Source organism: Cervus canadensis, chromosome 2 (assembly GCF_019320065.1).
Source record: "Cervus canadensis isolate Bull #8, Minnesota chromosome 2, ASM1932006v1, whole genome shotgun sequence".
NCBI classification, from domain to species: Eukaryota; Metazoa; Chordata; class Mammalia; order Artiodactyla; family Cervidae; genus Cervus; species Cervus canadensis.
In genome coordinates, this window is record NC_057387.1 from 11,349,019 (window position 1) to 11,376,959 (window position 27,941).

General features: G+C 56.0%; 1 protein-coding gene across 4 annotated transcripts in view; it reads right to left on the reverse strand.

Moving 5' to 3' along the window:
• Window positions 1-360: 360 nt before the first annotated feature.
• Window positions 361-27,941, reverse strand: part of KIRREL1 (kirre like nephrin family adhesion molecule 1) — a 100,043-nt gene continuing 72,462 nt past the window's right edge. The window contains exons 1-15 of one of the 4 annotated variants that reach the window (XM_043452750.1): window positions 23,829-23,880; window positions 18,740-18,889; window positions 16,782-16,931; window positions 11,423-11,580; window positions 9,074-9,224; window positions 7,961-8,066; window positions 7,653-7,801; window positions 7,348-7,475; window positions 6,492-6,666; window positions 6,298-6,398; window positions 4,547-4,745; window positions 2,950-3,057; window positions 2,678-2,817; window positions 2,031-2,108; window positions 361-1,762 (exon numbers count right to left, since the gene is read on the reverse strand). In XM_043452750.1, the coding sequence (XP_043308685.1) occupies window positions 1,286-1,762; window positions 2,031-2,108; window positions 2,678-2,817; window positions 2,950-3,057; window positions 4,547-4,745; window positions 6,298-6,398; window positions 6,492-6,666; window positions 7,348-7,475; window positions 7,653-7,801; window positions 7,961-8,066; window positions 9,074-9,224; window positions 11,423-11,580; window positions 16,782-16,931; window positions 18,740-18,889; window positions 23,829-23,865 (2,307 nt within the window). In that variant the 5' untranslated portion in view covers window positions 23,866-23,880 and the 3' untranslated portion in view covers window positions 361-1,285. Of the gene's footprint in view, window positions 1,763-2,030; window positions 2,109-2,677; window positions 2,818-2,949; window positions 3,058-4,546; window positions 4,746-6,297; window positions 6,399-6,491; window positions 6,667-7,347; window positions 7,476-7,652; window positions 7,802-7,960; window positions 8,067-9,073; window positions 9,225-11,422; window positions 11,581-16,781; window positions 16,932-18,739; window positions 18,890-23,828; window positions 23,881-27,941 lie in introns of those variants that run through there. The other 3 variants (XM_043452746.1, XM_043452754.1, XM_043452765.1) reach the window with 3 other exon arrangements.

Consider the following 27,941-nt stretch of genomic DNA (forward strand, 5'->3'; position numbering starts at 1 on the left):
GGGGGGAGAGGGGGGGAAGCTAGGTAACAAACGAAAACCCGTCTAAAGAGAACATCTCCCACAGATGTCCCCCAGAAGGTGGCCTCTCTAACCAGCTGGTCAGCTCTGGGGTAGGACAGCAGAGCCTGACAGCCAGGCCCCCTTCCGGTCCTATAGAGCCCATCGGGTGACAGGTCTCATCACCTGAATGTTTAAAATGGATTCAAAGTGCTTCGAGATTGAAAGAGTAATGGAAGGTACTGGAAATCTGATAGAGAACAGGTTCTCCCTTTCCTTTCCACTGGGACTTGTGTTTGGGTGGGGAGCTCCCTACAGCTTCTTTTTATTTTTTTTTTTCCCAAGTGAGGTTTTTTTTAAAAAAATTATTTTTTGTTGTCTTTGAAGAATAGCCAATAGCACCCCCGCTTTCACCAACACTCCCCAGGCAGGCTCATTAAAGCCAGGAAGTGGGGCCTGCTGGGGAGGAGAGGGGGCTTGGATGGGCTCCCTCTAGCGTGGGTTCTGGAAACCGCTATGTAGCGCTCTGCTGTCTTGCTGGTGACTCAACGTGGTTCCTGACCTTTCCTTCTCCATCACGACCCCCTGACCTACCGGCTGGCGCAGCACAGAGGAGGAGGAGGAGGAAAGGGCAGCGCTAGGGGAGATACCTGGGTCCCTCTGCAGGCAGAGAGACAGGTGTCCACAGTGGGCAGCCAAGATGACTTGGCATTTTAATCCCAGCTGAGCTGGATCTGAACTCGGTGCCAGGGCTAACAAAAACAAATCCAAGGTCCCTTCTGCAGTCCCGAGGAGGGAGAGACGCACCCAAGGTATGACGCGGACAACAGATGGGACGGGCCAGGCAATCTATCTGTACCAGAGCCACCCACCCCGACACTCCGTGTCCCCTGGGCCAAAGCTTGCTCCTCCCCACGGGACCCCTGCCCTGTCTGCTCACGTGAGACCAGAGGGGCGGCATAGAAAGGGAATGCTAAAAAGTGGCCCCTCTACTCTCCGCAACCTTCACTTTCCCAGTCCCCAGACTAGGGCCAGGCAAGAGTGCAGGTCAGAAGAGACACATCCTCCCGAAGAAGAGGGAAGGGCAGGCCCAGGAGGCTGGGGCATGCGCAGAGCACCATCCTCGGGACGGGGTGTTTCCGGGAGACCTGCTCCCTGCCTGCCGCGGTGGGAGGAGGAAGGCTGGTCCAGGACGGGAGCAACAACGGGCAATGTCCCTGAATATCAGGGAACAGCTGTAAGAGCCTTCTCCTCTGCCCCGCAGAGACGCCCCGGCCAGGCGCCGGCCCTACACATGCGTCTGCATGCGCTGCTGGAATCTCTGGCCGTAGTCCGAGTGCTGGGAGGTGTAGGAGAATCGCGTGGCGGTGGCGTACTTGCCAATGGGGTCGTATGCCTCGTACGGGGTCCGCTCCAGGCCGGACGGTGGGGCCTGGGGGTAGCCCAGTCGGTAGGTGGGGTACCCTGCTGCCCCGGGGAAGGGATGGGAATTGAACTTCTCATAGTTCTCGTAGGACAGCTGGCTGGCGGTGTCATTGCCAGCGGGGGCAGCAGGACCAGGGGGCGTGGGCTCGGGGCCGTAGTCGGGGGCCGGGGCCCGGCTGTAGGTGTTGAGCTGGGCGTAGCCGCTGGAGTGGGAGAGGCGGGACGAGGGGCGGCCGTCGAAGCGGGCAGGGCCGGGGGCACGGTAGTCAGCATAGAGCACTGCCCTGGAAGACGGGCGGTCTTCGTGGGCACGCACGTTGTAGTAGCCATTGGTGGGGTCCTGGGTGGCAATGAAAGAAGAGGATGAGAAGGTGGGTCCGTCTCGGGGAGGGGTGTGGAGTCTCATCGAGGCCCGCTCGGCCTCCTTCTCTGGCTCTGCCCGGGTTCTCAGCCAATAACTCTTCATCTCCTCTGTTCCCTCAGGAATCTCCTGACCCTGCCTCCGCACACCTGCCCTCACCTCCACTCTGCCCACCCCTGGAGCCCGCGAGCCATGTCCCGCGCCCCTCCAGGGGACCCTTGGGCGCTGGCCCTTCCCCGATCCGCACCTTCATCTCATACTCCTCCCGCGTGTCGATGGTGTCACAGCGCAGGTCCTGCTTTAGGTCCACGTCATCCTTGAAGGACTGCAGAGGAGCAGGGGCTGGGCATCAGGAGACGGATGCCTGCTCTTGCCCGCCCTGCCCACCCCCATCCACACACCCAGAGGCCGCCTGTTAAGAGGAAGGATCTGGGCCAGGGGCAGACTTGAACCCTGCGTCCTCTCCCCGCAGAGACTCTGGAGTATAGTGGGAAGAGGCCAGAGATACGGGTTCTAGCACCAATTCTGTGATCACGCGCAGTGCTTGTGTTATATCCCTGCCCCTCTCTGCGGCTGTTCTTCATCTGATGGAGCACTGAGGCAGTTGGGCCAGAGAACTTCCAGTTGGGTCAAAAAACTCTTGACACGCTGTCGCGGGGAGAATGGGGTGAAGGAAGCCTGAGGTCCTACCCGCCTGTCCTCAAGAAAATTAGCCTGGGGAGCGTGCGCATGTTTATGGGTCTGTATGTATGAGAGTGGGTGTGGGGTGGAGGGGACAGGACCAAAGTAGGTCAACTGAGGGGGCAGAGAGTGGCAGTTTTAGTGACCTGGGGTGGGGCTGGCCCCAAGAGTGTGAAGAAGAGGGTAGGCCGGCAGAGGGGAGCGGACGCTCACCGAGTAGATGGCCTTCATGACACGGGTCGCCGTGGAGACGCTGGCAGTGTCGTCCTCCCGGTCAGAATGCATCGTGAGCGGCTCCCGGTTCACGGTCTCCACTTTGATGTCCAGCTTCCTCAGGGTCACGTCTTTGCGACCTGGGGACAAGGGCCGCAGCCTGGACCTACCTGGCCTGGAGCGCGCAGCTGCCAAGCCCTCCTCGCCCCTCCCCAGCCCTGCCTGTCAGAGGCCCTCGGGAGGGCCGTGGCCCCAGCAGGGCCCATACTCACTGCCTTTGCGACGCCGGTAGAGGAAGAACACCAAGGCGATGAAGAAGAAGATGAGCAGGATGCCTGCACCAATGGTGGCCCCGGCGATGATGCCCACGGGTAACACCTCTTCAGATGGGGGAAGGAAAGGAGGAGGGTGAGGATGAGGTCACAGTGATGGCTGAAGCTCGGAGCAGCCGAGCTCCAGGCCCCTGGACTTTGCACAGGGTTACGTTTCAGCTGACGTCAGTTAAAGTCAAGGTGGCATTTGAGAGGAGGTCTGCACTGTGTCTGGATTTAGACCTTCACTTCATCAGAGCTGGGATCGACTGGTCCCTGGCCGTGGTGGTCTGTCTGTCCCTCTCTTGCAGCCCACCTGCCTGGGAGACTTGTCTCTCCTTCCTGGGCTGGGGTCTTGCCTGAGGTTGGCTGTCCCCAAACTTTCCCACGGCCACCTGGGTTTCCACCTGTTCCACTGCCTTCCTCATCCACACCATTGTGACTGCTCCATCTGCACCTGTCCTCCCAGGGCTCAGGCAGTGCTGGTTGGATCCCCCTGCTCCTTGGAGATGAGAAGGACCCAGGAATCCTGCCTCCAGTTTCCTCTCCCTTCCTGTCTGTCCTGGATGGATCAGATCCATGTAGGGCTCTTCCCTTTCAGAAGTGTTTCCTGCAGAGTCCTCCTCACTCTGTCTCCTCTGTTCTTTCCCACCAGCTCCTTGCTCTTGCTGGTGCCCTTAGCTAACTAAGACAGACCTCCTCCCCTGCTCCGCCTCCCCCCCAGTTATTTCTCCCCATCTCCCACATCAAATAGCTAGTTCTTACTTAAAAAAAAAACTCTTTTCCTCATCAGAGTTGGGAGCTTCCAAGAAACTCAAAAGCATTATGTCTCTTTTATCAGGCTAGAAATGCCTTAAGGGAGAGAATATGTGTCTCCTATCAGACTAAGGATTTATGAAAAGGTGCGTGTGTGTGTGTGTGTGTGTGTGTGTGTGTGTGTGCACTCAGTCATGTCTGACTCTTGCAACCCCATGGGCGTAGCCTGCCAGGTTCTTCTGTCCGTGGAATTTTCCAGGCAAGAATACTGGAGTGGGTTGCCATTTCTTTCTCCAGGGGATCTGCCCAATGCAAGGATCAAACCTGCATCTCCTGCATTGGCAGGCAGATTCTTTACCACTAGCGCCTCCTGGGAAGAGGTGGGAGAACCAAAGCTTCCTATGCTATTCCAAAGTACTCCATGAATATCTTCTCATTAAATCCTCATACCAACCCAGTGAAGTATGGAGTGTTAGTGCCTTTACAGTTCATTTTATTTTTCTGCATCTGAAGTCATTTCCTGCCACTCTCTAGGTCCTCCACTAAACTGAAGGTTCCCGGATGGCAAGGATGGTGTTCATTTACATCTGTCCCTGCGGTTCCTAGTGCGGGGCCTGGCACATAGCAAATGCTCAATGAATGTTTAAAACAGTGAGTGGTTTCCCAGCTGAGCATAGAGACCAGGCTGGGGTGCGCAGGCCCAGGAGAGAGCAGTGTCTCTGAGCCATGCCCCTGGAGAGAAGAGGGAGCGGAGTCCCCAGGCTGCCCTGTGCCCTGGCGACACAGCCAGCGCCGCGGTTACCTCGCTCTTCCAGCTGGATGATGGCCGTGCCCGGCCCGAAGCTGTTCCAGGCGGTGCAGTTGTAGTGGGTCTGAAAGTCGGCCTCCATGACGTTGTTGATGGTGAGTGTGGACAGGACCCCACTGCCCGAGTTGGTCCTCTCCACCGTGTAGCGTTCCAGGGTCCCCACCTCCAGGAAGTTCTCCTTCCATGCCCAGGCCTGGGGTGGGGAGGGCAGGATGGGATGAGGAAGAGGCAGGTGGTGGAAACACCTGACCCAAGGCAGACTCATAGCCTCACCCTGTGTGCCCTCCAGCCCAGACCCACACTCACCCTACAACAAGCCCAAGCCACCTGCTGCCTCCAATCCTGGCATCAAACCTCCAGTCTAGGAGGAGCAGCGGCTCCCAAACGTGCTTGAGACACATGCTGTGACCATTCAGATAAGCGTAGGGACACTCTTTCACATGAGGATTGCTGGGGCTTAGCTCCTAAATATGACTCTCTAGGGCACAGGCCCAGGAATCTCTCTATTTGGTGGTGGTGGTTGTTGAGGCAAGGGAGAGCAATTTGATTCGGAAAGCCAGCAGACCTGGAAGATGGCATACCAGTGTCCCAAAGACACATCATTCCCAAGTTAGAACTGAGGCTTCTCTTATTGGGAATCGCTAGTTTTGTAACAACCCCAGCTGATCCAATGAGCCAACAAGTGGGAACAAGTCCTGGCCGGACAGCCAAGAAGCCTGGGCTCTCGGCCTGGTCCTCCCTTTGGGCCCTGGGTGGCCGCCCCCTTCCGTCTCTGGGCCTCAGCTTCCTCGCCTGTAAAAGGAGAGGACCAGGCTAGTGTAGATGGTGCTCCGGCTTCCTCCAGCTCTGACAGTCTGAGACTCTAACTAAACGTAACTTCGGCCTTGCCTTTCCCACCCCACAGCCAGCCCCGCATGAACCCACCCAGCGGCTCTGGAGACCCATCCACAGACCCTTATAAATGAGTGGGCCTCTCCCAGGCTCCTCCATCCCCCGTCCCCCAGGCTGGGGCATGCCCCCTCCACTGTGTCTCCTCCCTCAGAGTGGAGCCCCAGGGAGAGGGAGCCGCCGACAACTGGCTCTTTTCCAGGGATCAGTCCTCCTCGCTCTGAAAGCGAGGCCCCCCGGGAGCCGAGCCGCCCGCTGCCCAGGCGGCCGTGGTAATGAAGTGTCCCTGGGCAGCCCTGGAGTTAGCCAAATGGTCATTAAATGTGATGAGGGGTTTGACGGTTAATGGTCACGGAAGGAATTAATGGCTCGTGGTGTGGGGGAGAGGGAGGGGTGGAGAGCGGCGGGCGCGGTGCTGGTAGGAGGAGGAAGGCAGGAGAAGGGAGGGGAGTGGATGGCTGGGTGGGATGGAACTGATGGGGCAGGGCTGGGGGCAAGGAAGAGATGGGGAGGCTGAGGAAGGAGGGGGAGATGAGGGAGAGGACAGAGCAGGAGGGAAAGCCCAGGGGAGCGAGCAGCGCATCCAAGGAGACTTCACCAGGACTTTCACACCTGTTGTGAAAGGCAACAGCAGCCCTGTTCAGTAGGGACCACTGCCCCCATTTTATGGATGAGGAAACTGAGGTTCCAAAGACCAAGTAACTGGCTCAGGGTCACCCAACAAGGAAGAGAGGAGGTGGCGTGTGAGCAAGGGGAGGAAGAGAGTCAGAGGATGAGAAGCACAGGGCCTAGAAAGGGCCTGGGGAGAGCGGGAGGGGAGGCTCAGGCAAGGCTGGCCCGAGGCCTGGCCCACTCACAATGCGGTCTGGGGGTGGCGTACTCCCGATGAAACACTCGACCTTGCCGCCGTCGCCCCTGACAGCGTACTGCACAGCCTCGCTGGAGATGATGGGGGGCCCTGCAAGCAAGAGGACAGGGCCAGGGCCAGCTGGAACCTCCAGCAGCCCGCCCCCAGCACCCCCCCCACCACCGCCTTCATCAGGCCCCTCACCGTTCACGTAAAGCGGCACCTCCCGCTCAGCCACTCCGATCCGAGGCACAATGGCCCGGCAGGTGTAAGTGCCGGCATCGGCCTGGGTCACCGACTTCAGCAGCAGCTGGTTGCTGTTACTCAGGACCTGGGCAGAGAGAGCAGCCTCGGGTGGGGAGCCAGGAGGCCTGGGCCCCTAGATCCGTGTGGGCCCCCGCATTGGAGGCATTGGAAAGAAAGCAGGAAGGGCCACAAGTGAATTCCCAGAAGGGAAGCAGAGTCCCGAGTCTATCTGGTCCATCCCTTGATTCTAAACAGGTTAGCATTTAGACACAGCATCTCTGTAAGAGTGGGCAGACCTGGGTGGAGGTGCATGAGGGCAGGTGAAGCTGCCGTGATTTTTAAAAGAGGACGCAGCCACTGCTGGTGGCCTCTCCTAGTGCTTCTCTTGCCAAATGAGGAAGTTTCACTCTAAAATCCCTCTTTCTGCAACTCTGGCCCAAACTGTCCCCTATCGGTCTCTGCAGAGCTGTAGAACTCAGCCTTCTCCCCTCTGGTGCACCACCCCGGCCACCCCACCCTGCTATGCAGCATTCACCGCCCAGGTCTCTCGCTGCAGCAGCGGCTCCACTCCGGCCCCCCTTCCCCCTCCCACCCACAGGTCACTGTCCCTCTCACTGCCACGGAAGCAGCCAGCTGTCTGCCAAGGAGGGGTGGGGTTTACTGCCAGCACCGTCCTTCTCTTCCAAATCCAGAGAACTTGGAAATATCCCAGGTTCAACTTGAAAAAGAATGCTGTGCCCCCTGCGCCCCCTCTTCCCAACCCAAGGCCAGGCTCCTACCACCCAGTGTCCAGGAGAGGCGGAGAGCTTCTTACCATGTTTGAGTCCTTTTTGGTCCAGGTGAGGGTGAGGGGGGGATTCCCAACCCAGACACAGGTGAGGGTCACATCAGAGCCAATGTCTGTGGTCGTGGGTTTAGGGTCAACTACAATCCGAGGGGCAACTGAGGTAGAAAGGGACAAACAGATCATCAGGGTCCTGATCTCATCGGGGCCGGGGGTGGGGGGTGGTAATTCCAGTCCTCCTCCTGCCTTGCCCCCTCTCATGTCTCCTCAGCCCCAGAGAGCCTCCCCCAGCCCACTCCAGGTCCTTTAAAGCCCTCGCCCCTGCAGCTACTCACAGTGGACATTGACCAACGTGCTGACATTGGTGCTCCCCACTTTGTTGTGAACCTCACAGGACACCGGCTCCGTGAAGAAGGAATAATCGACATTTGTTTCATAGCGACTCTCATGGGCATCTTCAATCAGGAAGCCCCCCTTGGCCCACCTGGAGGAGGCAGCAGAGAGCAGGGTCAGGCCTTGGAGCCCTCTCTGGGACATCCCGTGGCCTGTCCTCCCCAGCGCCCCCCGCCCCCCAGCTCCGGATCTCAAGGGCCTCCCAGTATCCCTCCCCTGGGTGTGCCCGCCCCCGCCCCTCCCCTCCCACCTGTAGCCCAGGATCTCCGGGTTGGCCGTGGCCTGACAGGTAAAGACGACGCGCTCGCCCTCCTGCACCGTCTGGGGCTCGATAGACAAGGTCACCGTAGGGGGGTCTGCAAGGCAGAGGACGGCAGGTCAGGGCCTTTTCTGTCCCTCACATTTCTTTTTCTCTCTCTAGCACATACACTGAGACCTCACCCGTGTGGTGATCTGGGAATTTGAGTTTGCAGTGTACCAGCTCCAGTAAATAAGCTTTCCTCACCTTTATTCCAGGAGCCTCTAGGGGCCGGCTAGGGTGAGGACCAACGATGATACCAAAGGGACAAAGTAGGCAGACCATGTAGTGACCAGCTGTGACCACTAGGCGTCAGTGTGGGTTCGCCAGGCTCACTAGCCGGGATGGGGGTGGGGCGCCTCTCCAATTGCTGCCCACACTTGCACCCTTCCCTGGGCAGTGGGGATTTATTGAGCACTTACCCAGTAGCGTACTCCATGTGAGATGCTCGTATACTAGATCTCACTTAACGCTCACAACCCTGAGAAGCAGGTACAGGCCATCACAATCCCTTATCTGAAACCCCCGGCATTAGATGTGTTTCAGAATTTGGAATTTTTCAAATGTTAGAAAGGTTATGGTGACCACAGACCATTTACTGTGCAAGACCCCCAGCAGAATCTGGGCAACATCCCATAGAAACACGCATTAATATATCTGCAGTGAAATGTACAGCTATTCCAGTTGAGTTATTAAATAAAAGACTACAAAGAGCTTCCGTTCAGGTTTTGCCACCCAATCACTTTTGGTTTGGAATTTCCGATAAGGAGCTGTAGGCCTGCGTTTTATTTTCTGCACATATTCAGAATTAGAAACTACGGCTCAGAGAGATTACGTCATTGCCCAAAGTCACACGGTTTAAACCCGGGAACTGCCTGGCTCACAGCTGATGCCTCTTGTGCCAGCTCTCAAAGCCTACGGTTCAAAGCAGGGAATCCAAGAGGACAAAGAAACGGAGCATCTGTCCTGGGGCCCCAGGGGATTCTTCTGTGCTTCCCAAGGGGTGCTGCCCCCCCAGGGTGCACGTTGCCCACCCCCTCCCCTCCACCCCGGGACCCTGCTCACGGTGCACATCGAGCTCAATGGACGTCTCCTTGCCACTCGGGATGGCCTCATTCACGCTGCGGCAGGTGAAGACACGCCCAATGTCCAGGTCTGTAGGGTTGATGAGCAGCTGGCTAATGGTGGTCTCCCTCTTCCCATCCTTCAGCAGTTCCTGGGGTGGGAGGATGAGGTGGGGAATAAGGGTGGGAGACACGGTCAAGCTCAAAGCCCCTTCCTCTGCTCTTGGGGTGATCCACACAGAGCTAGGCTTGCTGGAGGGGCATTTAACCTGAAGCTCTGCCCTCCCCCTAGCCCCTACCTCCTCCCCAGGTTTAGGTTTGTTTTTAAACTAATAGACTTTATTTTTTAAGAGAAGTTTTAATTTTGCAGAAAAATTGAATAGAAAATACAGAGAGTTCCCATATATCCTCCTCCCCAACCCCAGCTCCCGCTATTGTTAACATGATGCACTAGTGTGATCCATGTTACACCTGATACATAAGACAAGTGATGCACCAACATTGATACCCTATTACTAACCAAGGCCATAGTTTACATTAGAGTTAAATCCGTGTTGTACAGTTTTCTCCATCCTTTTAAGTCTCGTTCCTGGAATTCCCTGAGTCCAACCCAAGCCCGTCCTTCTCTGGAAAGTCTTCCTTTGCTCATCCCAGCTCTCAGGACTCTCGCAGACTGAACCTGTGGCCCTCACAGGCAGTCTGTCCTCCGCACTGCCCTGGTCACATCGCCTTGCCGCTTAGGCAGCGGGCCTGTGTCTCAGGGCTGGGCCTCTCCTGCTAGACCATAAACTCCTTGAGGGCAGGGAAGGGAGTCACTGGCTCAAAGTCTCACAATGGTACCCAACCAGACATGATCACAGCACCCTTGGGCTGTTTTCCAAGGCTGTTTGCACACTGCCTAGGGGAAACCATAGTATTAGGCCAAGCGGGGGCCCACGGTTTAACAGCAGTACAAGCATCTTACTAGGCCTGATGCAGTGCTGGAGCAGCACCAGTCCAGTGCAGTAACACTGGCTTCCTCCTGCTGCTTCAGAGCTCCATCGTCTTCAATAAATATAAAAAAAAGGAAGGGGCAGGAGATGGCAAATGGCCATTGACCAGTCAGCTTGTTTGGTTGCCAAAATACTTCAAAACATGTAACCACAGAGGGGAGAAGTGAGAGGGTTCTCGGTGGTGAGAAAGTTAAGCACCACCAAAGCCAGACTGTCAAATGGTGAAATGAAGGCCAGAGAGACGTGAATTGTCCAAGGTGACACAGAGTGTGGAGGGCAGAGCAGACCCAGGCATTCCCTGGGGCCATACTCCAATGCACACAGGTGAAAGGTCTCTCCCCTCAATGAGAAGTGTCTCCTGCAGCATCTAGCAAGGGGGGCTGGGTACACCTGTGCCTGTCCACAGCTGGCAAGAGGAGCTCCAAATAGGACACCTAGATTCTAACTCCAGCTCCACCTCAACTTTGCCATGTGATCCTGGGCAAGTCATTTGATGTCCTTCTCAGCAATAGGTTGCTGCTGCTGCTGCTAAGTCACTTCAGTCGTGTCCGACTCTCTGTGACCCCATAGAAGGCAGCCCACCAGGCTCCGCCATCCCTGGGATTCTCCAGGCAAGAATGCTGGAGTGGGTTGCCATTTCCTTCTCCAATGCATGAAAGTGAAAAGTGAAAGTGCAGTCGCTCAGTTGTGTCCGACTCTTCGCGACCCCATGGACTGCAGCCCACCAGGCTCCTCTGCCCATGGGATTTTCCAGGCAAGAGTCCTGGAGTGGGGTGCCATTGCCTTCTCCCGGCAATAGGTTACTCATCTATAAAATGTCCATATAATCGCTGCTTACCCAAGCTCTTAGCTGTGCTGACTGGGAACATGCACCAGCTAGAGGATGGGGGAAGAAAGTTGAGAGGCTCGGTAGCAAGAGACTACATTCTGATCCAGGTATAAACCCCAGCTCTGCTGCATGTCAGCTGTGTGTGACCCTGGGCAAGTCACTCAACCTCTCTCTAAACATCAGTTCACTCTTTCTGAGTTGGAAGTAACAGCTAATTTATGAAACTCCTGTGAGGATTAAGAGAGACTGTCCATAGAGCTTAGCATGCACGGTGCCTGCTACACTGTAGGTGCTTAATGAGTGTAGCTATTCTCATAATTATTCTTACTCTCTGCTAACGACTGAATGGCCCTGAGAATTCTCGTCTGGACCTCAATTTGCCCAACTATTTAATGAGTGGATTGGACCACATGACTTCTAAGGCCCCTTTCCCCATCTGTGTCCCCCCGTCTGTGGTCAGATCCATGTGGGAAAGGAAAGGTGGCCTAGAGGGTGGCCTTCGAGGAGCTGGGGGGCAGTGGGGTCTCACCGTGCTGGCTACAGCACCCTCCTGCTGCGTCCCGTCCCGGAACCAGATGATGGTGGCGGCAGGCTTGGCGTTGAAGGCGCGGCATGTGAGGTTGTGGGGGGTGCCTGCCTGCAGCAGGATCACAGGACCGCCATCAATCCTGGTGTCCTCTGGGGGGACTGTGGGGAAGAGCAGAGCAGAGTCAGTCCGGGATGTGGCCAACAGTGCCCTGATGACCGAAGCCCCTGCCCCTGGAAGCAACTCTCCTAACACATGTCCACCCTTTGCTGGGGCAGTGCCATGCTTACCCCCTAACTTACAATCACTGAATCTGCTGCTCCTGTGGTCTGGGGGACCTGGCACAGAAAGGTGGCTACCTCCAACATAGCTTCTTATATCCATTCCCTCCTGTCTGCTCCTCCGCCCTGGAGCAGCTGGATGAGTGGGTCTATCACAGCAACCTCCCAAATAGACTCCCTGCCTCCAGCCCCTGCTGGCCTCAACCCATCCATCATGGCTGGCAGGTTACTTTCTCTACAGATCAGCCAAGTCTGTACCACTTCCCTGTTCAACCACCTTCCATGTCTACCAGCTGCCACGGGCACGAGTTGCAAGCCTCTCGACCTGCGACCAGTGTTCCCCAGGTCAAGTCCTGCACTTCCCCGCCTCCTCTTGTTTCTGCTCCCTTCCCTCACAGCTTCTCTTGAGCTGCCGTCCATCCTGTTCACATCCCAGCTCCTGCACCGGCCTTCCATGCCACATCCCCCTCAACCGCCGCCTCTGTGCGTCCCAGCCAGTCACTCGAAGCTCTGAGCACCATCTATCAGTAGCTTGTCTTTGGGTTACTTATGAGGGTTATCCATGTCCCCTCCCCAACAAAACCATTATCCCTGGAAAAGCAGGAACTCCATCACATTAATATTTATATAGTCTCCGGTGCCTAGAACATGACCAAAGCAGGCTCTGGCTAAATGCTTAAGGAATCGAATCAGTCAGATGTCTGAAATATTAATAGGAAATAGTTCCCTGTCCTATACCCACAGGCTTCGAAACACTCAGGTGAACCAGACTGCAAGTTCCCTGGGAGCAGGGGCTGCTTCTTTTTTCTCTTAAAGCCCTAAGATCTAGTGCAGAGGCTGGTTGATAACTCATCCTTGGGGCTATTAGCAAAATAAGTGGTTGATGAGATAAAGACGGAAGGGTTTTGATTATAATTTTGATATTTGGTCTACCTCATGTTCATCAGCCAGCAATGTGAAAGGGTTTCGTTTGCTTTTTTGCTGGGAAGACCAGAGAAATGCAGAAGGGGCTTTCCAAGGGAGCCCTTGAGAGAAGACCCTGGGACGCCCACGGGGCCAGGCGTGGGCAGGGCTGTCCTGGAGTTTATGAGATGACGGCCTCCATTTTCGGGGTTTCCGGGGAGAGGAACCTCTTGCAGCCCATCCCAGCATTTTGCTCAGCTGGTGCACGCAGAGTGGGAGGGTGGGGACAGCACAGGATATAGAAGCAGGCTGCCCTGGTTTCAAGTCCCGGCTCCTGTATTCATCTGTCAAGTGACCTCGGGTGAGGCTGTCAAGTCAGTTTCTTCAACAGGGGCATACGATGCCCATTCGCAGGGTCCTCGTGCAGGCTAGATGAGGGCGGAAGAGGGGCTGTCACGTGCGACCCGCGCCTGTGTTTACGTTAGTGCTCAGACAAGAGCCATCAGTGTCTCCAGCTCCTGGCTGGCCCGTGATCTGCTTGCTGCATCCCGGGATCCTCCTCTTTGCCCGCTAGTGCACATGGTTCCAGGGCCAGATGGATGCAGATTGGCACACAGGGTGGGAAGGAGAGAAAGGTGCAGAGAAATGGAGCTGCCACTCAGGCTGTCTTGGGCTGTGTGGGGCCCCTCCGAGGTCACGCAGCGCTATCACACCCCAGGAGGACAGTCCTAGTTGGGCAGAAGAGGGGGAAGCTTCTTCTCCCATCAGCTTTCCCTTCCCTCGTAACATTGGTCCTCACCCTTTACTTAGGGAAAGACCGCCCACCTGCCGCCTTTGTCACTAGCCCACCTTAGTACCTGGAGAGAAGCAGATATGGCCGTTGAGGTGTCTGCTAAGCTTAGTTGGACGGCATGTGTCCCAGAGGTTCTTTTTTTTTTAATCTGGCCATTGTTGTTCAGTCTCTGTCATGTCTGACTCTTTGCGGCCCCATGGACTGCAGCACATCAGGCCCCCCTGTCCTTTACCATCTCCCGGAGTTTGCTCAGATTCCTGTCCATTGACTTGGTGATGCCATTCAGCTATCTGATCCTCTGCCACCCCCTTCTCCTTTTGCCTTCAGTCTTTTCCAGTGAGTCAGGTCTTAGCTGTGGCATGCAGGATCTAGTTCCCTGACCAGGGATAGGACCCAGGCCCTCTGCATTGGGAGTTTGGAGTCTTAACCACTGAACCACCAGGGACGTCCCCATGAGTGTGTTTATGAGCACATTTTTAGGATTTGAAACTTAAATTTGTATATCAATATTTACGTGTCTGAGGCCTCAGTTTCCTTGTTTGTAAAATTTCAAAAAGCACATTGCCATCTGTTCCCCGGAGTTCCTACTGGGAGAATGAAAGGAGATCAAGGGTGTGAAACCGATGGTAAGCTGTAACATGATCAGAGCATCTCCACCACTCACTGACCGCTCACCAGGTGTCAGGTCAAGCGCCTCGTGCATAGGATTTCATTTCATCCTCACCACAGAGTATATTTCACTAATCCTTTCGTGGTAAATACCACTGACTGCCCCCCACCCCCCATTTACAGACAAGGCACTGAAGCTCAGACAGGCCAGGCCAGTGTGCTCAGAGGCAGGAGGCTGAGCTCAACGGCAGGGCTGGGATGAGGACTAGGCCTGCCGACCCAGAGCTATGCTCATCACCACTGCACTTGAGGTTATTGCCGTGAATAATGACGGAACCGTGGGTCTGTAGATCTATATTATGTCTGTGTCTGTCTGTGAGGGAGTGGGAGGCAGCTGCTCGGAGTTCTGCAAGGCCATTCTGTGGCCTGGGCTGGTCTGGGGTCGAGGGTAGACCGCCAAGGGGTATAGCGGCGAGAGAGGGGAGATGATGTGGCTGGCCATGTGCAGGGAGGCCGATTCCACACCCTGAACACAGCATACTCTCCACTCGGTCCTGCCCAGACTCTGAGCCCCGAATGAACAAAAGCTGTGTACAGGCAGGTGAGCAGAGGAGGGTGCACAAACTGTCCTGCCTTCCCACTGCCTCCATGTGGCTGCAGGAGGCAGGGGGTGTGAGAGCTCCAGAGAGACGAGGAGGGGACAGAGTGAGGGGAAAGGAGTAGACGCATTCATCTTCCATCTCTTTTACTCTTGGGGCCTCCTCCTGCTCCCCTCATCCACCTGAAACACCCAAATAGGCTACAGAGGTCCACATCCTCAACACCCTCCAAATAAGCCAGCCAGCTCCCTGCTCATGTAGACCTCCCTCATTGACTTGAAAGCTTTTTAAACAAGATACTTCTCTACCAAGGGTTCCCACTGATATTCTCCTCTGCCAAGAAGCCTTCCTTGATTGAACCAAGTTGCAGGATGTCATTACTAAGTTCCTGTTATATCTAGGGTCTTGGCTGGCCTTTATCCATCTTTCTCTATTTCTCCATCTCTATGCTGGGGCAGGAGGGGGAAGGAACAGTTTCAGGACCCCCTCATTCAAATGGCAGTCTCCAGTCTGGAAGCAGCACCTTCCAGGACTTAAGCTGAGGCAGTTAGAGAGGAAAAAAGAAGAGATAAGGTCTCCTAAGTATCTCATGTTCCCTTGGAATGCCTGGTCCAGCATAGGGGCTCATACACTCTCCAGTGAGGAGGGGAAGTTGATGCCTTAGCACTCCATGCCTACCCCTGGTGGTCAGCTAACTCCTGCTCCCTAACCTCCATCCTGCTCCATGCTAGTTCTCCCCATGTGTCTTCACCAGAGAGGAAAAGTGAGTCATCTACCAGCCTGGAGTCCTAGTCCTTCAGGGCCTTTACATCCAGAGAAACAGACTGCCGGGTCCCTCTGGTGCTCACTTATTCTGACACCTCACATCTGCCCAGACCTTCACAGTTTACAACTCCCCACTCAGGGAGCAGCAAAGCGGCAGTTGCTAAGAAAAGGCCGGCATCATTATGCCATGTTACTGATGAGAAAACAGATGACCAGAGGTCATGACCTCTTCAGGGTCACGGGGCCAAAATGGTCTAGGCCCTGCCCTGCCACGCCCAGATGGCTTGTCACGTCCTCACCCTTCTCCCCCAGGTAAGAATCTTCCTTGTGTCCAGACTCACTTAGCTCAGCTCCCCGCTCCTTCCTCCCATCCCTCCTGGGGGCATCCCGCACACTTCAACTATTTCGGGGTTGGGGAGAGAAAAGAGAGGGGGCGGGACAGATCAGATGGGAGCAGCAAGAGAAAGGGAAGGAGCAGATGACAAAGGGGAACGAAGAGGGTCACAGGCAGACAGAGCCAAGCCGGAGACAGGGGAGCAGAGGCCCAAGCAGAGCACCAGAGCTTGAGGGAGACAGAAAGATGGATGGAGCTGGAAGTGCTGCCAGGAAAGGGGTGGGGGATGAGGGCGTGTCAGAGCTGGCCTCATTCCGGCGCTGGGTCCTGCCTGCGTGCAGGAGAGGATCCCCTCATTATGCAAATGGCCCCGGGTGTTACCATAGAGGGACATCTGCTCAGTGCCCTGTGGGCGGCAGCCAGCACGGCTTCTTCAGAGACAAGTCCTCCTCTGGCTGCAGCTCCAGCCGACTCAGCCAGGACCCCTGCCCCAGCCCCTCCCCGTTTCTCAGCCCTCAAGGCCCGATCCCTCCAGTTCTGCCCCCCTGTTCCCTGGGGAGGCCAGGAGGTGAAGTGGAGAAGGTGGGGTGAGTGCTGAGGCGGGAACAGAGAGAAGGGGAGAGGGGCTGAGCGGAGGGGAAAGAGCGAAGGGAGCCGCCGTTTCTGGGGCATCTGCGAGGGAGCGGAAGGGAGAGGTTTCCAACAAGCCCTCTGCCAGGAAAGGCTCTCCATTGCCCCGCCAGGCCCCCACTCTGGCGGGGGCAGTTTATGTTCTGAAGGCGGAGCCTGGGCACAGGCAGGGCAGCGAGGATGCCAGAGAGTGGGTGCCCACGTGCCCATTTTTTTCTCTTCTATCTGAACTTGGCTTTGGAAGGAGTTTAAAGGATTGGGGGAGGGAAAGCGAGGGAGATAGTGGGGATAGTACCTGAGGCCAGGATCAGAGACAGAGAAGCTGGGAAATGCAAGAGGATGTTGGGGAGGAGGGGGACAGCTAGGACACCAAGAGAAAGAGACAGGAGGAGGTGGCGGGGCGGTGAGGGTGGGGTGGGGGTGCATGCGGGATGTTGGGGGTCATTACTGAGCACGGTGAGTTTCGCTCGCCGGGAGCGCAGGGCGGCCTCCGTGGCCTGGCACTCGTAAGAGGCATCGTCAGAAAGCTCGGCGTCTGTGATCTCCAGGTTGTACTGCCCGGCCTCCGCAGAGCCCACGACGCGGTACCGTGGCCAGGCTGCAGGAAGAGAAAGGGCTAGCCCAGGTGAGCCCAGCCCCAACCTGGAGCTCGCCTGGACCGCCCTGCCCCCAAGGGCACATCCTCTCCCCACATCAGGGCCCAGGGGTCCCACTGGGAGGCAGCACACCTCCCTCCACCCTCTCCTGGGACCCAGGGGGCCCTCGACGCGGATGAGGTCCCCGGGCAGGCACTGCGATGTCACAGCCTCCACTGAGGCGGGGAGCCACAAAGCTGAACGAGATGGGGGAGAGCAGAAGGGGGAGCTAAGCGGGAGCAGATGAAATCTCCGAAGCTGTTTGCAGACAAATGTCTCTCATAATAATAGGAAAGAAAAGGCAAAAAAAAAAAAAAAAAAAAAAAAAAAGGCAGACAGCAGGGAGAAAAGGAGAGGAAGAGGGGCGGGTGTGTGGGCGCTAGGAAATATAGGCCATTGCAGCTCAGACATGAGCTCACTGGGGCCAGAGGGAAGCCCAAGGCGGGCAAAGGTCTCGCCGTCACTCACCAAGGGAGGGATGTGAGAAGCAGGGTCCTGCCCGCTCCCCCAGGAACCCCTCACCTGCAGGAGCCTCGCGCTGTGGCAGGCGCACCTCTGTGCTTGTACGATCCAGCCTTCTCCCTCCTGCCTCCAGGCTGCCGTCCACCCCTCACAGGCTGTCCCCGCTCTCGTGCTCCCGACCCTCAGCTCCCTCCCACTGCCCACTGCCTCCCTCTGTTCAGAGGCTATCGATTCTTCTCACTCCATATCTATTGATCTCTCTCTCTCTCCCAGTTTCTTTCTCCTTCCATCATCAATAGATCCGCCAGCCCCTCTCCTTCCTTCATAGAGATTGCTCCATACAGACAAATTTCTCCTACCTGCTCTAATGCACGGAACCCACAGCAAATAGTCTGAAGCCCTGGATAACAATAAGAAGAAAAATACACAATCCCTCCCATGCTTTTACCATTACACTGCTTGACAGCGAGCAGTGTGTTTTCACATAGTCTCTCGTCTGGTTCAAAACTCACAAACACTTCCATAAAGCTGGCAGACCTGCAACTACCATGTCTATTTTACACAGTGATAAACTAAGGCCCAGAGAGGTGAAGTGGCTTTCCTGAGGTCACCTAGCTGGAAGGCAGCAGAGACGGGTTCTGACTCCCCATCCACTCTGCCAGACGGCCTTTCCAGAAGTATCTTTACTTGCTTTGGAATAAAGGAGGGCTCCCCCTGTCCCCACCTTGGCACATTATGTTTGTTTCCAAAGCGGCTCCATGGTGCTGGTTAAATGAATAAATAAGTGCTTAGGCTGAAATGAAAATGAATTTGTGGCCACAGAACAGACACTGCCTGGGCAGGGGGCGAGAGAGAGGCTGGAGCAAAGCCAAGCAGGCAGGAGACACTTGCGGGACGTAGAAGCTGCTATGTCCTCCCTCGGCCCTTGCAGGGGGCTCTGGAGCTTCCCAGCCCCTCCTGCTTGGCCCGGCTGCCTGCGGCTCCTCTAACGGTGTCCGTCTGCCTAAAGCTGTCCTGTGTAAAGGTCTTTTGGTCTCCCTTGATTCCTTGGACTTCCCGTTGGCCCTCTGTGAGACAGTCTGCAAACCAGGAGGAAAGGCAGAGCTGTGGAGTTTGGACAGCAGTAGAGAGAGAGCTTGGGACAGGGAGACAGACCCACTCACACGGAAGTGGAAGAGGGGAGGCTGGAGCCCAGAGACGGAGCGTGGTGGGAACGCAAGGATGCTGAGTCCAGTCCTCTTCGTTGGTGGGGGAGGGAGGCCATGATGGGGCCGTCTGGGCGCTGGGCTGCCCGCGCAGCCCCACTCACCTTTGAGGCCCTGGCCCATGCCCAGCGCCAGCCCATCCTTGGTCCACTGCACGATCCCCGAGTAGTTGAGCAGGACGCAGGGGAGCACGGCCCGCTGTCCCGCCACCACGGTCTGGTCGGCTGGCTCCTGGCTGAAGCGGGTCTGGGTCCCTGTCAAAGCCAAAGTTGGCACAGGGTCAGGAGATGAGTGAGGAGGGGTGCACCAGGAGGCCGTGCCTCCCAAGCTTCTGCCCCCACCCCACAGCGGCCCGAGAGAGATTGAGAGAGAGCCGCAGGCCAGGACGGCGGACCCTCTGGTCCCCACGCCACGTCAGCCCCAAAGCCTTCCCTCCAAGAAGCCATGTGCTTGCCCTTGATTCTTCCTTCCCTCCGTGGCCCATGGGACTGGCTTTCAGGAGCTGAGGCGCTCAGCAAGCATAGCAAGTGGTGCAGTGTTATGTAAAGGCCTCAGAGACCAGGCTAGTCCAGACCTCTCCCTGTTCAGACGAGGACCCTGAGGAGAGGAGAGTCACTTTCCCAAGGGCTCCCAGCGCGTTCAGGACAGAGCAGGATGCAAGCCTGAGCCTGAGCACTTCAGGTCCTGGGCTCCACCTCAACCACCGGGACCAGGGCTCCCCCGTCCCCACACCAGGTCACTGGGTGACGAATCCACAACACATGCCGCTGGTGATGCCACGGTTGCCCTCAACCCCTGAGAGGCGAATGTCCTACCATTCCCCCGCTTGGACATGTGTCCATGAGCCAATGTAAGATGACTCACGTGTGTAACTGCGCCAGGGGCAAGTCCCCCTTGGATGCACCCAACGAGCACATAACGGCATGTGCCGTGGGACAGTCACGTCCCCCTGTATGTGTATAAATATGCTTCCTGGGTGGCTGGTGGCGGATCCCAGGCAAAGTAGCTCTGAACCCACTTCCTGTACACGTCTCTGGTCCCCTGTGTTCACCCCGTTGCCCCTGAGCCCTGAGTGCTTACACACAATGGACACACCAGCACACGCCCAGCCTCCCGGCCCGTGGGACCTGACAGGGCCACGTGACTTTGTTCCACGTGACTTTGTTCCACTCTCCCTCTGGCTGCCGGAGCTACACATGGCTGCCCGGCTGGCAGCTCGGCCGGGAGCATTTGATTACAGAACTGCAGAGTAATTGCCTTTAATTGTGGAGCCTAAATAGAGCAGGGAATTGGATTTCGGGTTTCTTCGCCCCCGCCACCCACTGCTCCCACCCACCCACTCCAGCCACTGCTGGTCGGCCCGGTGGTGGGCAGTCCTGGGCACTGTGCTGTGACTGTCAGCTTCCCGCGCTGGGCCCCAGGAGACGGAAGGGCTGCGGGACAGCCCAGGGAGAGGTCTGGGGCTTCCCACGCGCGTCCCCAATCTGTCACACTCGGTAACCCAAATCAGTTTTCCCCCGGAACTCTGGGGACTCCTCCCTGTTCTTTCCCTCCCCAGCTTCCAAGTCTTTTAGAGATGACAATCCCCAGGTCCAACTCTTTCCTAACTCAGCTTTCCAAAATCTCTCTGATCCTCCATCACTCCTATGAACAAGCAAAACAACGGTCCCCCGCCCATTCCAAGACCTCGCTCTTATTCACCAGGAACAGGACTCTCATCTTCTCATCCCTCCCTTCTTCTTTTTCCTCCTCCAGCTCCATTTCTCACCTTTCCAAAACTGCCTCACCTTCCCGCCTCTTCCAGGAAGTCCTCCTGGATTGATCTTTTAGTTCCCTGGGCAAACACAGCTTGTCCTACCTTTCGGTCCTGCTGTCACAGCTCTATCCATGAAATTTCCTCTCCCAAGCTCTCAGAGTCTGCGTCCATGCTTTTGTTTGGGGGTAGAGGGCAGCTGTGGGTGGCAGTCTTTGCACTACCTCTTCCCTTAGAATGGGAACCTCTCCACAAGGCCAAAGCCCAGGCTGTCTCTTCTCTCTGAATCTCCCTGGACATATGACATCCACATTGGTTGTTGCATATCAAGGAGACCAAGTGAGAAAGGGGCAGAGCAAGGGTGGACTGATGGCCAGCATATGATTTACTACAACCAGGTAGCCTCTCTTAGTTAAGTGTGTAAACCCAGTTTTTTGGGTCTGCAGGGTGTCAGGAAGTTAGAAACAGCAGCTCCCCAACTCTCCTGATCTGACATCCCATCTATGTCTTCTAAGGGGAAAGGAAAAGGCTCACCCATATTTCCTGGGATTAGGGTGGCAGGTGCTGAGATCCTGGGGGAGAGGTGGGTCAGGTGAGCAGCTGGTATTATTAATTCAGGCATTGCCCTCATTATTATTCAAATTTATTCATATCATTGCGCATTTCTCTAGTGCAGCTACAGGCTGCAAATTCTACACACTCACGTTTCTCCTTCCCACGGCCCCCGGAGCCCAAGTCAAGGGCTTGCAAGTAGAGTGGCCTGTGCACCCTAGCTCAGAGATGGAATTTATAGTCACAGCTTTCCTGCATGGGGCCTGGACACCCTGGTCTCCTGAGGACAGTGAGAAGCTGGTTTCTTGTCCACTGGGAGGTCAAGGAGGCAGCAGGATGGAGGCGAGAGGCCCTGGGGGTGCGAGTCAGAGATGGGTGGGCGTCTCGCCAGAGGGAGTGGTGTGACCTTGGCCTTGTCACTGCCCCTTCCCGGCTCCTCCGTTACAATGACAAGTCTGGGCCAAGGACCGCAAAGTCCCTCTGAAGAGTAGAGGTTCAGGAAACACTGAGGTTTGCCTAGTACCTCTGCCACTCACTTCCTACCAGTGTGACTGTGGCCAAGTTATTCTGAGCCTCATTCTCTTTACTGGTAAACTGGGGTACGATGACACCTACCCGGACTGCTGGAGAGTTAAATGGGAAGAGGTGGATGATTTGCCTGGTACATTCCCTGGCATGTGCACTCTGAATGGTGGCTATGAGCTTATTTATCCTGGGCAGTTAGATAATCAGAGGGACGGATGGAAACCTGAGCAGTGACATGACAAACACGATATCTGTCATTCTGGGGTTTTTGAAATACAGTTCCCTCTTGGCGTAGGCTTGGTTGAAGCAATTTAGTCTGGAGACAGAGGGATGGAAGCAATGACTCCCATGAGAGATCACAGAGGAGGAGAAACAAAGGGTCTCAGGAATTTAACTCAATGGAAAGGTCCTGTAGATCCTGAGCCTGCAAAAGTGACAGGAAATGTTTGCTGACCCCCAAACAGCCTCTGCAGCCAAGACAGTATCTCAGCTACAGTCCAGATGCCCGTGGGTTGTCCTGACCTGGATCATGATTAGGAGGAAGCCCTAAGCCTGCCGCGCCATGGCCAAGGACCACTCACTCTTGTTTGCACACTCCAGGCTTCTGTCCTTGTCTCCAGGTCCTTATACAGGCCTTTCCTGGGCAGAACACTGCTCCCTCCCCTTCCCTCAGAATTCAAATGATCACCTCCCCTGTGAAGTCCTCCCTGCTTGCCTGCATGGCCCCAGAGCCCTCTGTACTCACTTCCCACCTCTGCTAGTGGGTGAGTCCACGCTGCACTACCCACCCCTCCCTGCCTGGGGAGAACTCCTTATGTCTGGACTGTGTCACTCAGAGCGTCAGCCCCATCACCCAGCACAGGGCCTGACTGCCAGGCACACAAAGGTGTTGTGAATAAGTCCGTTGATTGATGGAGTGAGAATGAGCAAATGCCTGAATAAACAGGGCTGCCTGTGCAACCCCATCAGGGAAGGAGGCAGATGCCCCGTCCTCCTGGCCAGGCTCACGGACTGCGGCAAAGGCAGCGAGGGCAGAGAGGGAGGGGAAGACAGGGCCCTCCCTGCGGGCAGAGGAGTAAGAGTGCGGGGGCAGGCCTGGGGGCTCCCTGAAGCAGGGAATGTGGAGCAGAGGGGAACAGAACTCTGGAAGGTTCTGGTGCAATGATGGGGGTGAGTGAAGAGGGGATATGGGGATTGCTGAGAAAAAAAGCCTAGAAAGTGAGCAGAGAGATATAGGCATCAGACAGGCACAAGAGGAAGGGCAGAAGTCACTTTACAACCGAAAAGGAGGTACTGGGTATATGTTAAGAAGGCACCAAGAACTGGTACCAGCGGCCTCATAAGCATGCATGCAAATCAGAGAACACACACGTGCCTCGGAAGTCCTGGCGGCCTGGGTCTCCCACCGGCTGGGACATATGTGACATAGGACGGAGTCTGCATTGGGACTGGGAGTGGGCATGGGGGTGAAATGTCAGCCCCATCCCCACATCTACACGCTACTTCCAGGAAATACTAAAAATGCAGGGGAATGGTTTGATGTGGGATGGGGAGCCAGGTGGGAGGGGAATCAAGAAGGGCCTGAACACAAACAGAAGGCTGACAATAGACCAGCCTCGAAAGCAAAAGCAGTGCCATCGAACAAGCAGCCTCTCCTGCCTGGCAGCTCCAGTCTGGGGCAAGTGCAAAGCCCCACGTGTGTGTCTAAGTGAATTCCCTTCTGCTTTCAGCCTGCTGCTTCCCTGTCTTCAGCGACTGGCAGATGTTGGTGAGCTCTCGAGCAGCCATTGTGAAGGCAGGCAGAGAAGAAGTGTGCTGCTGCACGGGAGCTCACACTCACAGGCCAACAGGGAGCCTGGCAGGGGCGCCGGTGACGCCGGGAAGCAGAGACAAAGACAGACACCCACCCGGCAGAGGGAGAGAGAAAGGAGAAGGGAGGAGAAGCGGGAAGGCAAGAGGAAGAGGAGATCTGGATTGGAAAGAGCCCAGGAAAAAAGAAGACATGGGCCCAGGGCAGAGACACAGAGGAGACAAGCACCAGCAAAGATCTAGTGATACAAAGACCCAGGGAGCCACAGAAACCCAGGCCAAGGCAGGAGAGCAGGCAGGCTGAGGACGCAGAGAAAGACAAGGACAGCAGGGCAGGGAGGTGATGGTGAGTGTGGTCACAGGGGGCCAGGGCCTCATCTCCAGATTGGTTCCGTCCTTTAGGCAGGAATCAGGAGGCTGGGGCATCTCAGACTCCAGGTGCCCCCTCCCCAGTATTGTCACTAGGACAGGAGATTCCAAGGAGGCTCAGGCAGGGACTGCAGGCAGGTGAAGAGCTGAACAGTGTGGGGAGGGCAAGGGGAGCACAGAGGGACCTTGGGAGAAATGAGAAAAGCAAAACAGGGGTGCCATAGGACAGAGGCCTCTGGGCTCCTCCCTGATTTCCCCCCAGCCCTCCTTCCTTCTGAGTTAACCCTGGGCCTCGCCACCCTACCCCATAGCTCAAAGCACCTCTGGCCTTCATCTTGGGATGGTTCCTCCCCTATTCTTCCTCCCCATTGTTTGAGCTTCTCGTTTTAGCACTTATCACAGCCTGCTTTGGATTAAAAGTTACTCATGTGTGTGCGTTTCTGCCTCTCCCACTCTCCTGGGAGCCCCTGGAGAACAGAGTTGCTTAAATTTTCCTTTCTTGTGCCTTCAGACCTAGCAACGTTCCTTAGTAATGCTAACTCCCGGTTAGAAGATGCTGCCTATGTGCTGGGCTCCACTGCACATGCCTTAGAGACACGGTTCCTGGTATTGTAATATTGTAATCCAGGGCAGAGTGGTGGTTATGGTCTCCATGTCAGAGTAAAGGGAAATGAGGAAGCGGCAGAGACGAGGATGAACTCAGGACTTTTAGGCAGTATACTCCCTGGGGCTTCCCTGGTGGTTCAGACGGTAAAGAATCTGCCTGCAATGCGGCAGACCCTGGTTCGATCCCAGGGTCAGGAAGATCCCCTGGAGAAGAGTGGCAACCTACTCCAGTACTCTTACCTGGAGAATCCCATGGACAGAGGAGTCTGGTGGGTTATAGTCCGTGGGACTGCAAAGAGTCGGACAAGACTGAATGACTAACACACGCACAGCCTGCTCTTGGTACCATGCTGTGCCATTAAGAATATCCAAGAGGCATTTCCTGAATGTATGGGACTCATGTCACCACCCCCGTCACCCACCACAACCACCCCAGAGAAATTCTGGTGCCCCCGACCTCTGCACTCATGTACTATTCTGATCTCCCCCCTACACTCAGACCTGCCTCTGAACTGTGTTTACCTCCCGGAAGGGCAATGCCCCCCTCCTCAGATCTGGCCTGTACTCTGTAACCACTCAGGCTTTGCCCCACGCGCTGCCGCCATCCATCAGAGAAGGCTTGGTGTAAATGTTCCTACATGAACGCAGAGTGGGTCCAAAGCCTGGCAGGCCCGTTAACAGCACCTAGAGGTTTCAGTCGATCACAAAACGCCATCCGTTAAGCCACCAACACCCTGCAGCGGGAGTCGGGGGCTCATACAGCCCTTTCTTGTGAAGGGCCAGTCACGGTACCAGGTACCTCTGTGAGACTAGTTTACTCAATGCACATGACAACTTGATATGGAAGGTACCATTATTATCCCTAACAAGGGCATAGGTTCAAAGAGATAAGCAACTTCCTTCCAGGCACACAGCTGGTAAGAGTCTGGGCCAGTGAGCACAGTGAGGGGCCAGGACACCGGCTCCCCTGGAATGCCAGCTTTCCAGCCTGGCCGCTGCTGCCTTTGGCCTCTCACCATCCCCTGGGCCTCTCAGCTCAGACTCTGGCCACTGTGCAAACTGCGGCCTCTCCATCTCCCGTTGGCAGGGTCCCCTCTCTAGGACACCCCCTCCCGTCTCTCAGCACCACGCCACCTCTCCTTCCCCACCCTGAGCTTCCTGGGGAGACACTGCTGTCCAGCCCAGCTGGCTCTCCACCCCCCTCCTCCACACAGCACAGAAGAGGCCACCCGTCCCTACCTCTGTGTGTGAACACATTTGCTCCCACTGGGTGCTCCCAGGATTGGGGGGACCAGCCTTCCACAAAGGCCTGGTGAAGACAGTGAGATCCCATCCCTTTAAAAAAATTTTTTTTTGACCACCCCATGTGGCACGTGAGATCTCGGTTGCCTGACCAAGAATCTAACTCTGTGCCCCCTGCCTTGGGAGTGAGGAGTCTGAACCACTGGAGACGTCCTTGAATCTCATTAAAAAAAAATTTTTTTTTTAATTTGTCTGCACTGGGTCTTAGTTGCGGCATGTGAGATCTAGTTCCCTGATGAGGGATCGAGCCCAGGCCCCCTGCACTGGGAGCTCGGAGTCTTAGCCACTGGATCACCAGGGAAGTCCCTGAATCCCATTTTTGACTGAAAACTAGGAAGTAACCTCTACATCTACCATAGAGAGGCTTGAAATGCTGACAGATTCTCAGACACAGTTGTGTACTTCTTGTGCACACATGTACATATAAGTACATATGTTCACTGGTGCTCCCCCCCACACACACACACAAACACACACACCCTCTTGCACCTCTGCATTCAAGTCCGCTGCATGGGCGCCTTTCTGCACCCATGTCTTGGCACATGGACCTTGGTGGTCATGTTCACGGAGCCTTGCCCGCCAGGCCAGCTGGGAACCAGAGAGGAAGTGGGGCCAAGCACGGGAGCTGCCAAGGAAGCCGGGCTGCAGGAGATGGGGGTGGCGGAGGCCAAGCCCTGTCTCCCCGGATTTATCAAACGAGCAGTAATGAACCCCCTGGGCCGGAGCAGTCCCCATGCTCACCACTCCAGATCGCTGCTGGTTCAAAGGGAAGCCTTTGATTCGCACTGACAGCTTTCAGATGGAACTAAATCTCTCCACACTCCACTCTTCCTCCTGCCACCCTCCCTCTCTCTCTCTGCCTTCACATCTTTGCTCTCCCACCCTCCCTCAGGCTCTCTCCCCCTCCCCAGCCATCCCCTCTCTCAATCTATGAAAAATACAACAGCCAGAGAGGGTCCCTCCCCTTGGTTGGATTCTCTCATGGAGAAAAGAGGATTGCGATTCTCTGGGCTAGGCCAGCAAAAGGGAGAGAAGAAAGAGAGATTTGCACTTTTGATAGAGGAGGGAAGACGGGGTGGGGGGGGAAATGGGAGGAAGGGGAGTTGCGGAGAGAGAAAGTGCAAGCAAGAGCATGCGCTGGCGGGGCAAAGACATGGAACATAGGAGAAAAGACAGAGATCCTGGCTGCCCCAGAGCGGAGATGTAGAGGCAGGGAGAGAATCAGGTTCAGGACCCTTGGAAGAGAAGCTGCCAGGAGGGAAGTACCACACCATCTAGCTGACTGGCATGAGGGGTGTGGGTCTGTAGACTCTGCTTTATACAGGGCCCAGCCTAGAATCCAAGTGTCCAAATGTGATGTGACCCAGTGACTGTAAGCCCCTTCTTGGACAGGTCAGGGGTCAGGGGTCAGAAAGCTGCATTGACTTGCTTCCAGCAGGTAATCTCGGGCTTGGCTGTGAGTAGAGGTCTGGTGATAGAGATATCAGATGGATGCCCCATGACAAGTTACTAAACATTCAAAGACTATTATCGCCCTGACCCTGCTGCCCACCAGCATTTACTATACCAAAGTACTATGCCCGCACTGCACAGTCTGAAGTGAAAAAGACCCAGTGGGCAGCACGGCCTGAGGAACAGATGCCTCAACTCCAGCTTCACCCTCTTCCCTCGTTTGGTCCTTTCTCGTCCCACAAGGTCAAAGCCAGAGCAGAAGAACCGGTTTCTCTTCCCTCCCTTCACAACCAGCTTGGCCAAGCCACCCTGATGTCTGTCTCCAAGGCTGGGGTTTGGTAGGGACAGCTGAAGGGGAAGCTTTCCAGGGACCAGATGGGCTTTTACAAGTGGCCACAATCTGGCCTGGTTTCCCTGCATTGAACAGACCAGAGAGACTGGCCGCAGGGCTGGTATTCATGGAGACAGGACACAGGAGTTTATTGGTCTGGGCCAGTGTGTTAGTTACTGAAAGAGGCAAGAACAGAACCTTGAAAGAGGCCATGGGGACTGGCCCAGCACTGCCTGCCGGGGCGGGAGGGGGGGCGGGTGGCGGGGACAGAGGATAATGGGCCAGAAGTCAGGAGGCAGGGGCTTTCAGGTTTTGCCTCCACCCCACCCAGCAGCACGACTTTGCGGGGTGGGGAGGAGGGGTCACTTCACTTCTCTGGGTCTCAGTTCTTTGTAACGAGAAGGGGGTAAAGTACCAGGCTCTGAAGGACCTCTCTGGCTCTGAGGTTCTAAGATTCTACTGCATCCCCTGCTCTTCTGGGGCCTCAGGTGGACCTTGCTGACATTTCTAAGGACTCAGCCCAGTGTTCCAGACTGTGAGAGAGTCGGCACACCTGGGGCCATCCTGGCCTTTCCTTCCAGCAGGCATGTGGAAGGAAGGCTGCAAG